Genomic DNA, 13,505 nt, shown 5'->3' with positions numbered 1-13,505 from the left:
ATCCAACTTACACAATACAAATATTTCTACACTTTCTTCATACATGAAGCTTTTAAAATTTTTCATGCCTCAAAATAGTATAAAAAGTAACTAATTCAAGATTTTAATGAACGAGTGTTAATAGAAATCTGCAGGCTAGCCCTCCGGGCTAATACAAAAGGCAGGGGAGAACCAACCATCTACCTTCAAGTCACTGGTGATTAGAAGAAACCATCAATAACTCCCTTGTCAGAAAGAAGCTTACATACTATTGTGAGGTGGTTCAATAAATCTCAGCACATTATCAACTTACCAGAGTTTTCAAAGTCATCATCTTGCCTCTTAGTTTCTCACAGTAAGTCTCTGATAGACCTAAAGCTTTCCTCCATACCCAAGTTTAACCCAGGGCATCAGCTAAAGTTTAAAGGGATCTACACCACTTGTGTTTCAACAGGACACGGACACATCTGAATACGTATGTCCTAGTTTCTCATGTTTGTGATGAACCAACAGCATCTTCACATTATTTTATGAACAGACAAAATACAAGCCTCAACTGGACAAGAAAACAAAATACATCTATTTGAACAATACTGCTCTCCATCAGGGTACATATTCCCACAAAAACATCGCATTAACACAAAAGTGTTAGTTAAAACACTCAGTGATGGATTAGCTGTATGTTGCCTTTCCAAAGAAAGGGAATCAAATAAGCCTTCAAGCACGAGTAGCCCATAGACTGGCAAACAGGCAACTGTCCAAATCCCTGGACTATGCTAACTCCTTTCCCTTGTCAGCACTCGGAGAGCCATGAGAGCGGTTCTTCTCATGAATGCAGCTCTCAGTAGCTGCCGGTACCGCAAGATGTTTCTAGCTCTCAGCGCTGTAGGAAGATACACCTTTGTGGGCAGTTATAACTCAGTACAGCAGCACCTTTCAGCACCTTCTGCCAAGAGCTAAACATGACAACAAAAATGGCTGGGGCATCTATACTATGCTGCGAGCATCTAACCCAACATTAGGTGATGGGCGTTTTTCACAGGTTCTCCCTGTTCCCACTTTCAGTGGGAAACCACAGGTGCTTTGCCAGGCTTTTAAGACTAGACGACCCTACCTGAGAACATCAGGTATACCTGATGGTAAGCATCAGCGCAGGCTCATCAAAAGACCTCAGGGCTCGCAGTGCACCCACAGCCCTCCAGTAATGTCATCCTCTGTAGTTAATGACTGGGATAACATATGTTTGCCAGAGGAAGCTTTCCTGCCTGGCCAAAGTCGAGAATTCAAGGGATTTGAATGAAGGTGTAGAAGCAAGAAAGAAAAGAAAAAAAAAGAGAAAGAAAAAGCATCATTCATTCTTTAAAGGAATGGCAATCGTTTATCAAGGTACCACAGAACGGTCACGAGGATTTCAAGGCTTCAGTGCGGGGATAGGAAGACATAGCAAGGCTTCCAGGCAATGCTTGAAAGTGCATTCCAATGTTTTGGAAAAGGTAAATGTAGCAAAGTAGGGCAATGTTTACAAACAAAGTATCCAAGCCTCACATTTGAAAACAAACAAAAACTACTGTTGCAAGCTTCTCCATGTAAAAAGGAACTAGTTCTCTTGAGACTAAAAAAAAGAAGTCTTAAAGCCTATAAAACTGAAAATAAATAAATGTCTCAGACAAAACAGTTCCAACAGCCTGTAACAACAGCTGCTGACTGTGGTTCTTGTTTTCTGGGCATCTGTGAATTACTTTGAGGAGAACCAAGAAAAGTGACAATCAAATACATAGTCAAAGGTGTAAATTCACTATGCAGAGGTCTGGGCATTCAGTTGTCAAATTTCAGGGATCTACAAATCTGAAAAGGTCTAAATAGGGCCAAAGGCTTTTCTTAGGATAATGGCACTCAAAAAAAATCCCAGACCAAAAACTTTACAAAAGTATTCCCACTTGCTAAGAAAGCAGAAATACTTCCACTCAGTGACTGTCCAAGCCAATGATAAAACTACAGTGTTGTTAAACAGACATTGCTGGAGAGAGGACAACCTACCATTAATTAATGAGCACAGATACAAGTAAATGGGCAAAGGAAGGAGGAGGGTAGAGTAGCATGCTGGAAAAAAAAAAAGCTAAAAATTGAAACCAGCTCCAGCATAGACAGTTTTCTTTCAGGAAGCTGAGAGTCCACAGGAGTGCAGGCTTGAACGTGTATTCTCACTCACCACTGCGACAACTACAATATACCAACACACCTCACTGCATATACAACAAAAAAGCGTGTATTAGCACTTAGCACACCTGTAAATGATGAAACAAGCTGGGAAACCTGTTATATATTATGAAAATTCCCAACATTGGTTAATAATTCTTCCTTTAAAGAAAATTTCTACACCATTTTCTAAAACCAGAATTTTTAAATGCTGATTATTTTTATTTTAGAAATGAAACATATCAGCAGCTTATATCGCCTATATACCCTCAGAGGTATTTATTTCAAGATGTTAAGATTCAGGGCTTGGAATGATGGAGGTTCACGTGCTAAAGGTGAGTGCAGTTTAGTCTAGAATTCACTGCAGACAGGGAAGAAAAAGATTCAGTTCTCAGTATAAGGCATCCAAGAAGAAACAAATGCACTGTTTGAAGTGGAGCAATGACACTTTCAGCTTCTGCTTCTCCTTTGACACTCTCTCCTTTCCATTATGCTCCCACACAGCCTCCATTTCAAAGTTCAGCCCTGTATAGTCTAATACAGCAATGAATGTGTCCGATAAGCATCACTGCAAAAAAATTGTAAAAAAAGTACAAACTTCTTGCTGCTATCAGACCAGACTCGGCTCCTTTAGGGCAGATGCTTTGGTCTCCCACAACTGCAACTGCTTTATCTTTGCCTGTGACACATACACAAACATACGCTCTTTTCTTTAATTCCTTCAATTCCTTTCAGAAAACCGTCCCTTTCAATTAACCCCTCCTCTCCTCTGACTTTTCTGGCTAAGATGTCTCCCTAAGTATCATTCTGTCTACAACCCAGTTAAGAACAAGATCAACATTAAGCCCTTCAGCCTGTCTTAATGCCTGTAAAAGCACTGCCAGCATTCACAGCACTATATAAATAAATACTAATAGTGAAGAACTCCAACTCTGAATGCAGAAATGGAAAAGATCTCGAGTCATCCTGTTTATCCTCCCTACAGCACAGCACTATGGTATACTATCAAGGGATATATAAAGCAGCCTGCTTTCACCAAGTCCTTTAGGTTAGCTTTTCTTCAAGTATTCTCTTCATTGAACTAAATACTCAGGTATTTTGTTGCAAGCCTGAAAAGCTCTCACTATAAAACACCAATCATAAAACATGACATGACAAAAAGAAGTGCTTTTTCCCACCCAAAATAAATCCACAGTGCCCAATCCTCTACACAGTGCATGCTAATGCCAAACACTTACTTTTAGCCTGTCTGTTGAACATAAAACACATTTAGGGAGGTGAGACAGGATGTGCTGACAACTAACAACTTTAAGCCATCCACAGAATCACAGGATTTAATACCAAAAAGATACAGTAGACCTTTATTGAGAGTTGAGCACTGCATTTGACATGGAAGAGAGTACAGAGGGAAAGGAGCTTATATTTAGCCTGTCATACATATTTCTCTCTAGCTTTGACACTGAAGCGCAAGAAGCTTCAATAAATCTTCAGAAGCAGCCACTGACAAAAACAGTAGGAGTGCTGATAGAGATCCTGTTCATTACACAGAGAGTTTCACCCTGAAACATAATGAGCTATCCTGAAAAATGTAGTGTCCTCAACTCTACAAAACCAAGATGAGCAAGGTCCTGGAAAGCTGGTAGTTGAGCATATAAACTCCCAACCACCTCCAGAAAGGCACTGTTAATTCTGAGACTTTTTTTTTTTTTAATTCAAATGTAGGAAAAACACCCACAAAGACTGAACAAAACATGTAATTAGGCAACTGAGACCATGAAATTCACTGCCAGAATTAAGAACCATTACTGATCACATACAGAGCCACACGGAAAACACACCTAAAAGCCCAGATCTCCTCCATGATATTCTCCCCATCACTCACTAGAAAACAGAGAAACTGTCAGCTTAATTCTTGGTGTCCAGGCAGGGAAAAGCAAGCAAGCAAGCAGTCATCTCAAATAACAGGAGGGACTCTGCTATTCTGGTCATAAAAAGGCTATATACCTACTCAAAATAAACAGAAGTGATGGAGAGGTGGATAGCTGGGTAGAATATCTTAGACTTTTTAAAAATAAGCAAGAAAGAAAGTGCTGGGAATTAAATTCCCAGGCTCATCAACTTCACGGCAGGACTGTCAACACTCCACCTTTCGACAGCTTCCTCCCTGTTACCGCTGAGCACGAATACTGACACTCGCCCCTCAGTTAAGCACGCACATCACAACGTGCCATTGCTACATGTCTTTCGGGTTAAAGGGCTGTTTCTCCTTTTCTACCGTCATGTCAAGGAGATGGCACTATGCGACTGATGGCAACAGCGGCCTTTCTGTGGCTCGCCTCTAAAGCGCCTCTAAACAGTTTTATCTGTTAGAAGTACTCTTCCTTTTGCCTTGGGTTGCAGCCTTTAAGTCCTCTTTCTGCAACACCTAATCAAAGGGGTGGGGTGGGGGGGTCCTCTGAATTACTGCCACAGTGCCAAACCCCAAATGCTGATAATTCAAGTTCCATATAAATCTTATGTTACTTTTTGGCCACTCACTTGAGTTTCTTGAAGGCTTCCCTGCCACCAGCCACATACTGCTCTCCACTCTGAAGCTCCTCCAGCTGCCGGACACGATGCCCACCCCGGGGGGTATAGATGTTACGCACAGCTCCAAAGGGTGCCTTCACCCTGCCCGTCACCTCTTTCAGGAACACCTCAAAGTTGGAAACTTTCTTCTCGTTGACGACAATACGACGCCCCGGGAAGAAAGGGTCCCCGTTGCGATACACCAGCACGCTCTTCACCATCGGCTGCGAGAGCCACGACCCCTTGGCGCCAGCGCTGGTCATGCCCGACGGCCTTCGGACCCTCCTGCTCAACCCCAACCGCCCGCCTGCCCGCGCCCGTTTGCTCAGGAGAAGGTCCCTGCCTCAGCACCCCTCTCACCTCCACCCTCACGAAGAGGGGGGGTAAAGGCCCCGCACACCCACGCAGGGGCCTGGGCAGCAGGGCCCACCTCCGGGGAGGCAGAGGAGGGAGCCCGGCGCCGCGGGGAGGGATTACAACCACCCCCGGGAGGAGAAAGGGGGGGCTTGCGGTAACGGAGAGCGTCTCTTCCTAGGCAACCGCCTCCTGCTGCTCCCTGGGGAGGCTAACGGGGATCACGCGAACCCAGGCAAAAGAAAAAAAAACAAACCAAAAAACCCCAAACAACCCCAAACACTGCGCGGGGGTAGATCGGACGCAGCAGGAAAATGGACTGCAGGGGACCCGCGGCCTCTCAGGGTCTTTATCCTCCGGCTTGGCCATCGCGGAGAGCCCGCCACCACCACCCTGGTTTCCTCGGGAAACCTTATCCCGCGTGTGCTCGTCCTCCCCCCACCCGCTCCCGGCGGAATTATTCACCAGGCGACGGCAGGGGGAAGGAGGACGAGGAGGCGTCGTGCCCGGAGGCAGGGAGAGGCACGCGGGGGCAAGGGGGAACCGGACCAAGGGCCCCGCACCTGAGCGAGGGAGGGAGGGAGGGAGGCAAGTCCCCGCTCTGCCTCCTCCTCCTCCTCCTCCCCGGCGGCCGAGGCGCTGCCTACCGCCGGGGCTCCCCGCCACAAGGGAAAGGCCGGCCGGCTGAGGGAGGGGGAGAAGCGGCGGCCGGGAGACGTTGAGCCGCCTCAGCGCTCCCACGGCGCGGCCGGCGGGGCGGGGTGAGGTGAGGCGGAGCTGCCGTAAGATGGCGGCCCCGCGCCAAGGCGGGCTGCCGGCGAGCGGCCCTTCCCCGCCGGTAACGGTCCCCTTCCCACGGGAGACGGTGAGTACAGGGGGAAGCACCCGCGGAGCTGTTCCCTGACGGGCTCTGGTTCTCCGCCGTAAAGGGCCGGTGGCCGGTAGCGGCCCGGCGCCTGCCTTCCCGCCCGCACACCCCGCGGTTGTGCCGGGTTTGGCCCCCGCTGGGGCGGGCGGAGGAGAAGGGTGGCTGAAAAACATGTTATTTCGTTCCAATCTGGCCGTCTCTTCTTGGGATTTCTTACTAAAGGGGTCAGTTTTTCCCTCCTCAAGAATAAAACAGGCTTTTTACTGGACCTTCCAGGTCAGGGTGACGAAAACGTTAGGCAGCTGGCCCGGCGTGGAGGCGAGGGCAAGCCGCAGCCCTCACCAAAAAGCGGTTTTCTACAACAGGAGTGACCACTTCAGGCTCTCTGCCCTGAATTCTTTGCCATATTCCTTTGCTGATTCCGATACAGTGTTTCTTCACTGGAGATGTAGTTCTTTGGTGCCCGATTTTGGTTCATTATTAACATCTAACGATTACCACTTGTGTGTGCAGGATGGTCCATGTACCAAGCAAACGAACCAATGAAAAATCATACCTACCGGTATTTATTCTGTTCTTACTTTACTTCTTGTCAGTCACTAAAAATCCCACCTGAAAACTGGATCTTTGCTCCAGGTTGCCTGTTGCCATTTGCTGTAATTCAGAAATAAAGCTGAGCCGTGATCTTGAAAGGAAAAAATTATCAGTAGGGTTGAAATTAGGCTCTTGGACTACGCAAATTAATTGCATGTATGTAAAGGCAATTGATTTTTATTTTTATTTTTTTTTTAATGTGCCTACTAACATGATGCCCTCTGAATGTGTTTTTGAGATGATATGTAAAAGTTGCAGACACTGTTGGGGTGCTTTTCCCCCATCCTACCATCTGAATAGGCAAAATTTGCTAGTAACACAAAACTAAACTGCACTCCCCCAGTATTTGGGTAAGTTTAGTTATTTGCATTCCTGAAAGCTTTTCAGTACTTGTGTCATTCTTTGTTTAAGTGAGTCTATTATAATTGGTTCTCTTAAGAATCCGGGCTCTATCACAAGAGCTAATACCACTTCTGCTGAGATGGCCCAAACCTGCAGTTCTGTCTGGGTAACTTCAGTTAATCAGACTCAGAGGTGACTTGCCCCACTAAACCAAGCTCACATTTGAAATACACCATGAACAGTAGCCTGATAAATCAGAAGAATATCCCTGGGCACAATTTATTTTTAACAAAAATACATCAACCGAATAAAACAGAAAAACAATAGATAAAAAATGTAAAATAACCCATTTGTGGTTCAAAGAACATAATGTAAAGTCAAACTGGGTTAATGTTGCACTCTTTCCTAAGTCAATTTCTATAATTCTACATAGTAGATATGATATAGCATATATAAAAAATATATATTAATATACATATTGAGGACCAGATCCAACCTCTACCATCATCAAAAGACTTCCTTAGATTTCACAGATAAATATATCAGATCATGAAATCATCCTGATACCATTTTCATCTTAAACTATTTTAAAAACTTCTTAAACAAATGATCCACTTGAAGCTGCATTTTCCTTGCTAATTCTCAGCCAAACATCTCCAGACTGTCCACTGTTGGGAAGTAACTTTGGATATTGCATTATCAGAATAGCAGATTTTTTTTTTTAATCTCCTCAGATTATTAAAAGTTGTAAAAAATCAATCAAGCATGCATCTTATGGGTTTATTCAAAGAACAGATGAGTCTCTGATGTGTCCAAACAAATTCTGAGTGCAGATAAGTAAGTTTTCTTTACTTGAAAACACCTTAGGTGTGCTTGGGATGTGACTTTTGGCTATACTTTTTAATGATATCTGCTTTGCTCTTTCCAGGAAGCTGCATAATAAAATACAGAGACTTTGATTCCACTGGATTTTTGCCACACCTTGGGTACAAGAAGCCATAAAACCTAAGAGAAAATAAATAGAAAATGCCTTAAATTCAAGCTGAATTCCTTTAACAGCCCCTTTTCCCCACTGACTGTCGAAAGACTCAAACTGGTCTAGACCTTCCTACCCGGAATTGTTTAGTGTACAGTAATGACTGTTCTTCCAAATGGATTTCAACACATGTGATGGAAGGAATTTTTCTTTCCTTTTTATCTTGCCTCCTTTGATGGGAAAATTGCCCCCCTGCTGTGAGTTACAACAGGGCAGTTAACCATTACAAAAAGAGCAATTTCAGGGTGAGGGAAGTCAAATATGCTACTGTTATTGGTTAACAGTTAAATTTCTCAGCTTGCTGCTGGTTTTCTTCTAACTAATAAAGGGGAGAACCAAGCATTTACCATCCTTGAATTAATACTGTTTAACATTGATCTACTGCAACCTGAAATGAAAATTTGTATTAAAAATAGGCTTATGTGTAAAAACCAAAAATGCTGATGACCTTCACATGGTTCTGCGCTCAAGTAGTGATACGTCAACTATCTGCTATTTTGTGCCAGATTCTACCACTTTTGGTGGTCTTAGGCCTAATTTGCGACCATGCAACATCTTTGGCATAAGAATAAGCCACAGAATATTTTACTCGTGCACCCATTTTGACACTTGTGCTACTCCAGAGCACTGTTGGTCTTTTATCTATGGCCACGCTAGTTACAATCACTTTTGTGGATTGCGGTAAAATATCCCTTAAGTGGTACCAGACCACTGCTAGCCTTAAAGTGGCCTAGAACTGGTGGGCAAAATCTTTGTCCAAAACTGGGAGCACATTACAAATCCTTTGAAGAATTGCAGTGCAGAATTTTGCCCGTAGTTTAACCTTTACATAGCTAATAGATGTGCCTCTAAAGACTTCATCTTTCAAATTCAGCTGCTTGCATTTCTGCCCTCTAGCCCTTTACTTGTGCTGCCGTGGAATCTCACTGTTTTCTTACTCTTAAGGCAACACCTTCAAATTCAGCCCCTGAAAAGCAACCATGACTGTCCAGCCCACTGTGGGCTACAGAGCCCACTGTTTCACACCAGCCTTTTCAGAACAAAACATTTTATTTTCTTCAGTAACAGGAACAAAACCAAAGCAGAGTGTTTCCAGTACAGTATAAAGTCAGCGTTTTTTCCATCTTGCCTGAGCACAACTGCTGCCCGAAAGCTAAAAAAAGCTCAAACGCTTCAGCGCATGATAGCAGGGCCTTCGTCCATGAGAATCTGCTCCTTGTAGCCTTTCCAGGGCCTGACCTTTTATCCCCACTATTGTTTCAGTTTCTAAGCAATCTCCTGTCACATTCTCAACAGTAACAGGCCACACTGCTGAACCCACTGACACAATTAAGATAAATGGAGAGACACATAATCTCTTTATGATGGAATAATATCAGACCTCTCATCTTACTTGAGGCTGATGCATGAGACCACGTCAGTCAGGTCGTGTGTCAGGATCACATGATGGACCTGAGGTCACGTAGCAAGCACATCTTGGGGATCTGATGAGAACAGAGCCGTGGCACAGACACATAGCGTCAAACAGGACCACTTTTTCTGCAGCAAAATGCCGTGAGGTCTCTGCCATTTCAGGACCAGGAAAGATTTTGCAGCTTGTTGCTGGTCCTTGACAACAAGGCTCAGTGACAAGAAAACGTGAGGTCCTGAAGATGGGAGTATGTCCTGGTGCTGAAGAGAAGATCGATAGAATGGAAAAGGGTAAAGTTTCTAAACACAGAGAATGAAATTCAGCTTGTTCTATTGCACACAGTGCTGAGAATCACACTTAATAGCTACACTTTTGTGCAGCTTATCAAAAAATCAGACTAAGCTATAGCAGCCACTTTATTCCCAGTTGTAATTCTGGGATAATCAGACTGTCTGTATTGCCAGTTCAAAGCACATAAATACTGGGTGGTTCAACTCTCATGCACACACACTAACTGGAAGAAACAAAATACTGATGCAGTTGTAAATTTTAAAACCCATGTCATAGCAATTTCACCTACTTACACAATTGCCAGATCAAAAACTCCATAGAATACCAGGATCAATTATTTTTGCTTAAAAAAAAGCATTAGACAATCACAATTTAAGCTACAGCTTTTGATGGCACAGGTCTTTTCTAACAGTATTCTTGAGACAGCTGAGATGATAAAGGGTTACATAGGGAAAAGTCTTCAGCAAAACCTTAGAGGCACATGAGGAAATGGTTCTCCATGGAGAAACAAATTCCAGGGGGTTAGCTTAAGTAGGGAAAAGTTGAAAAATATCATGTGGTCTTTGTATAAAGTAATGAAAGTGAAGTCATCCTTTCTAGGCAAAGATTTCTCGGTGTGTTACTGTAGCTACTTTTGATCAAGGCACCTGAGGTTATCAATTGAGTATTCCTGATGCATTCACATAAGAGAAATTATTCTAAATATGAAAGTTGTATTTTTTAAGTTTCCCATGGGGTCTTTCCTTTTTTCTCTCTCTATTGTTATTCAGCTGCATTCATCATCCACTAGATACTCATCTACTGTCTGGAAGCATACTTACATTTTTTTTGGTTAATCTGGTTTTTTGTTTGTGGTTTGTTGGGTTTTTTTATCTCAACATGAATAAATGCTCCTGTGAGCATTTCTTTAGAGAAGAAACAGGTAATAGGTTCAAGCACATCTTTGTATATAAACAGGATATGTTAAATGTACAAGTCATACACTGGGATATAATTTCTCTGTAGACAGACATCTATATGCATTTCTACCATAATTTTACCAAAACGTTCTCTGAGCTTTTCTTCAGTAGAGATTTATAAGGACTCCTCTGATGATACCTATAATTTCCTTCTCTTTCCATGTGTTTTGCTTTGGTGTTTCTGCTCTTTCTCTTCCGCATACCCCAGCTGCAATCAGACCAGTCCCTCGTGTCTGCAGCCAGCAGTGGAACTAGTTGCTCACATAATTCAACCTCACAAACAGCTTGTGTTTTAGATGGCAATTTCATGGCTAAGCAAGCTGGTGCAGGAGCTATCCTCTCATTTTGGCTGAATGGAGAACAGCCGTCATGCCCTTTTGTGTCAATGAGCTTCTTCAACAAACAGCAGATGAGCTTGACCCATTATTTTTTTGATGAAATACAGCAAACTGCTCCCAAAGGTTGGCACTGCAGGACAGACAGGTTACCTGACAGGTGTGTACAGTGGAAGCAACAAGCAGCTTGTTGGTATTTAGAGCTGCAATAAATAGGTGGCGGTTCTAGATCTGCAGTTATCTTTTGTCAGCAGCAGTATAAAATTAGTCATTCTGTCTGTGCTTCGTAACTTATCCCTGGCTGCCAGTTCACACCAAGGTGTTGCCTTCACCTCTAAAGACAGAGGTGGTATTTGGTTATTGTCTACCCTTCCAGACAATTACAGTGATGACTGATGATGCAGCCGTAATAAGATACAATACCAATACTTACTGGTATACTGGCCTATTATATTGTACATATGAAAGTTCATATAAATATATATTCAGTTTGAAGTTGTGTCATCTGATTTCCAACACTTCAGCTGTGTAAGCAGCCAGAATAACAGATGGACAAAGGAAAACAAATAGACCAACCCTGTATCTTTTCACCTTTTTATTGAAGAGTGTGAAATGTCAGCTGTGTGAGACTGACTTACTGCAAATTCATTAAATGTAAATTTCTGGCAGATACTCCTCAGATGCTTCCCTAGCTTTTGCATTCCAAACATGCAGAGTCAACATAAGCTGCCCTTAGTTGCCAGCAACGGTGCGTGTTCGTTTCCTGCTCTCCCGCAGTATTTTCTGTGCTGCTTGGTATTTACAAATTTTAAATATCTCTGACATCCAAGAGTATTAAATTAGTCTTGTACATACTGCCACCTGCTGTGATTAACTGAAACTAGACCGAAAATACTCCATTTAAGTAGATTTCAGCTTTTTGTCAAGTATCGAGGGGGCCAACATTTGCATTCAGGCATGCTTACCCTAAACTGAAAACTTCTGATGGCTTCAGGCAATACATACATGCCGTATGTAACTACTAAGGAACTTTTTTGTTTAATTACTTCCTTGCGAAGTCACGTATCTTTGTGCAAAGTGTGCGTAAGCCATCCTTCTGGTTCTGTACGGGTGAGTCCACTTCAAACAAGCGCCCATCTGTGCACGTTATCGTACGTACATACAAACACACACACAAATGCACAGGTGATGTGGCGTAGGGAAGAAGGGTGAAGGAAGACAGTGTCTGCCCTCGGGTGACTTCCCTTTCACCGACAGCCCGGCCGAGAGCAGAATTTGGCCACTATGCCCTCGTCATCAAAACTCAGACCCGTGTTCAGGACAGCATTTCGATTTGCGCACTCCAGCTGGGGCGGCCACGCTGTACGAATCCTTTCATTAGCAGCACCATCGCTTTTTTTATTTCCCCACGAAGTAGTCACGAGTGCTGTAAGTACATTCTGACAATACGTCCTGCTGGAGGGCTTTCAGCACGGGCCTTGCCTTCACGCCTGCATACGCACTTCAGCAGAAGCAGCCCAAGGAAGGACGCTCCTGCTACTGATACTGAAAAAGCTGGTCGAAGAAACTGTCTAAGACTCGTTTTGGAGTTTTAGAAAGCAGGCATTCTTTATTGCAGCGCTGGATGCACGGGGAATAGTTCCACCTAGCGTGCATACCACAGCTTTAGCACTAACAGGTTATATAGAATAACTAATTGCATATTAATCAGATTAGTATACATATACATAAAAATCATTGCAACTGCTTATCTTAGTACTGCCTACATCTGATCATGCGCAATGAAGGATCCATGTGAGTCGAAGGGCTGCTTTTGTGACCACCGACCCATTGAAGTTCTTGCTGGCTGTCCTTGAAGTCTTTATTCTTGTCCTTGTTCTTTGATCTTGAAGCTTAACGCAGCTTCAGTCACATGTGGTCAGTTTCAACATTGTTCTCATCTAGCGTACAGGAACATCTAGTCATAAGAGCAAAGAACTGCAAAACTTATGAGTAATTACCTCTACTAGTTAATTGCTTGGCTATACTTTTGTCTATTGTTTCAATCATAATGTCAGTATAAGATTTCTAATAATTATTTACCAAATCTCACTTTTGTCACCTAGCAGCAAACCAGTTTCCACAGCTGGTACAAAATATTAAAACCATCAAAATATTTAGACGTACCATACAGAATGTATGGAAATACGCTATCACTACCTGCATTATCCTTTTGCGTGTGAAAGCTGCGGTTTAAAAATAATACGTGACAGCGGAAGCTGGTGCGTTACTCACTGAACCTTTAAATCTCAACCAGCCAGCTTGTCTCTCTATTTTAGGCGCAAGGAGATTTAAGTGGAAGACCCTTACCGGGACCAGGATTGTTCCACGTTTGGGAAAACCCCGCCTTTTAAAAGCGACCATCTCCACCGAGCGGCCGAAGGCGGCGGGAGGGCAAATCCCGGTGTAAGCGCCTGACGGAACGCTTCTGGAGGCCGGAGCGGCTCCGGGGCGGCCCCGGGGCGGCCGAGCTGCGGCTCCCAGGGCCGGGGGAACCCCCTCAGCCGCCGGGGCTCCTCCTCCTCCTCCTCCA

The 13,505-nt window shown here is 43.7% G+C and overlaps 2 protein-coding genes across 2 annotated transcripts in view; one reads left to right on the top strand and one right to left on the bottom strand.

Annotated features, from left to right (window-relative positions):
• The window catches only part of DCDC2 (doublecortin domain containing 2), a 66,997-nt gene extending 61,991 nt beyond the window's left edge, over nucleotides 1-5,006 (bottom strand). The window contains exon 1 of the mRNA XM_010564441.1: nucleotides 4,714-5,006. Coding sequence (XP_010562743.1) covers nucleotides 4,714-5,006 — 293 coding nt within the window. The remainder of the gene's footprint in view (nucleotides 1-4,713) is intronic.
• Nucleotides 5,007-5,884: 878 nt separating this feature from the next.
• MRS2 (MRS2 magnesium transporter) overlaps nucleotides 5,885-13,505 on the top strand; it is a 20,340-nt gene continuing 12,719 nt past the window's right edge. The window contains exon 1 of the mRNA XM_010564445.1: nucleotides 5,885-5,962. Within this exon, the coding sequence (XP_010562747.1) occupies nucleotides 5,885-5,962 (78 nt within the window). The remainder of the gene's footprint in view (nucleotides 5,963-13,505) is intronic.

This window comes from Haliaeetus leucocephalus, unplaced genomic scaffold (genome assembly GCF_000737465.1).
Source record: "Haliaeetus leucocephalus isolate CR32 unplaced genomic scaffold, Haliaeetus_leucocephalus-4.0 Scaffold179, whole genome shotgun sequence".
NCBI classification, from domain to species: domain Eukaryota; kingdom Metazoa; phylum Chordata; class Aves; order Accipitriformes; family Accipitridae; genus Haliaeetus; species Haliaeetus leucocephalus.
The sequence above is the reverse complement of the archived record's forward strand: the minus strand, read 5'-3'. Positions and strand labels throughout refer to the sequence as shown.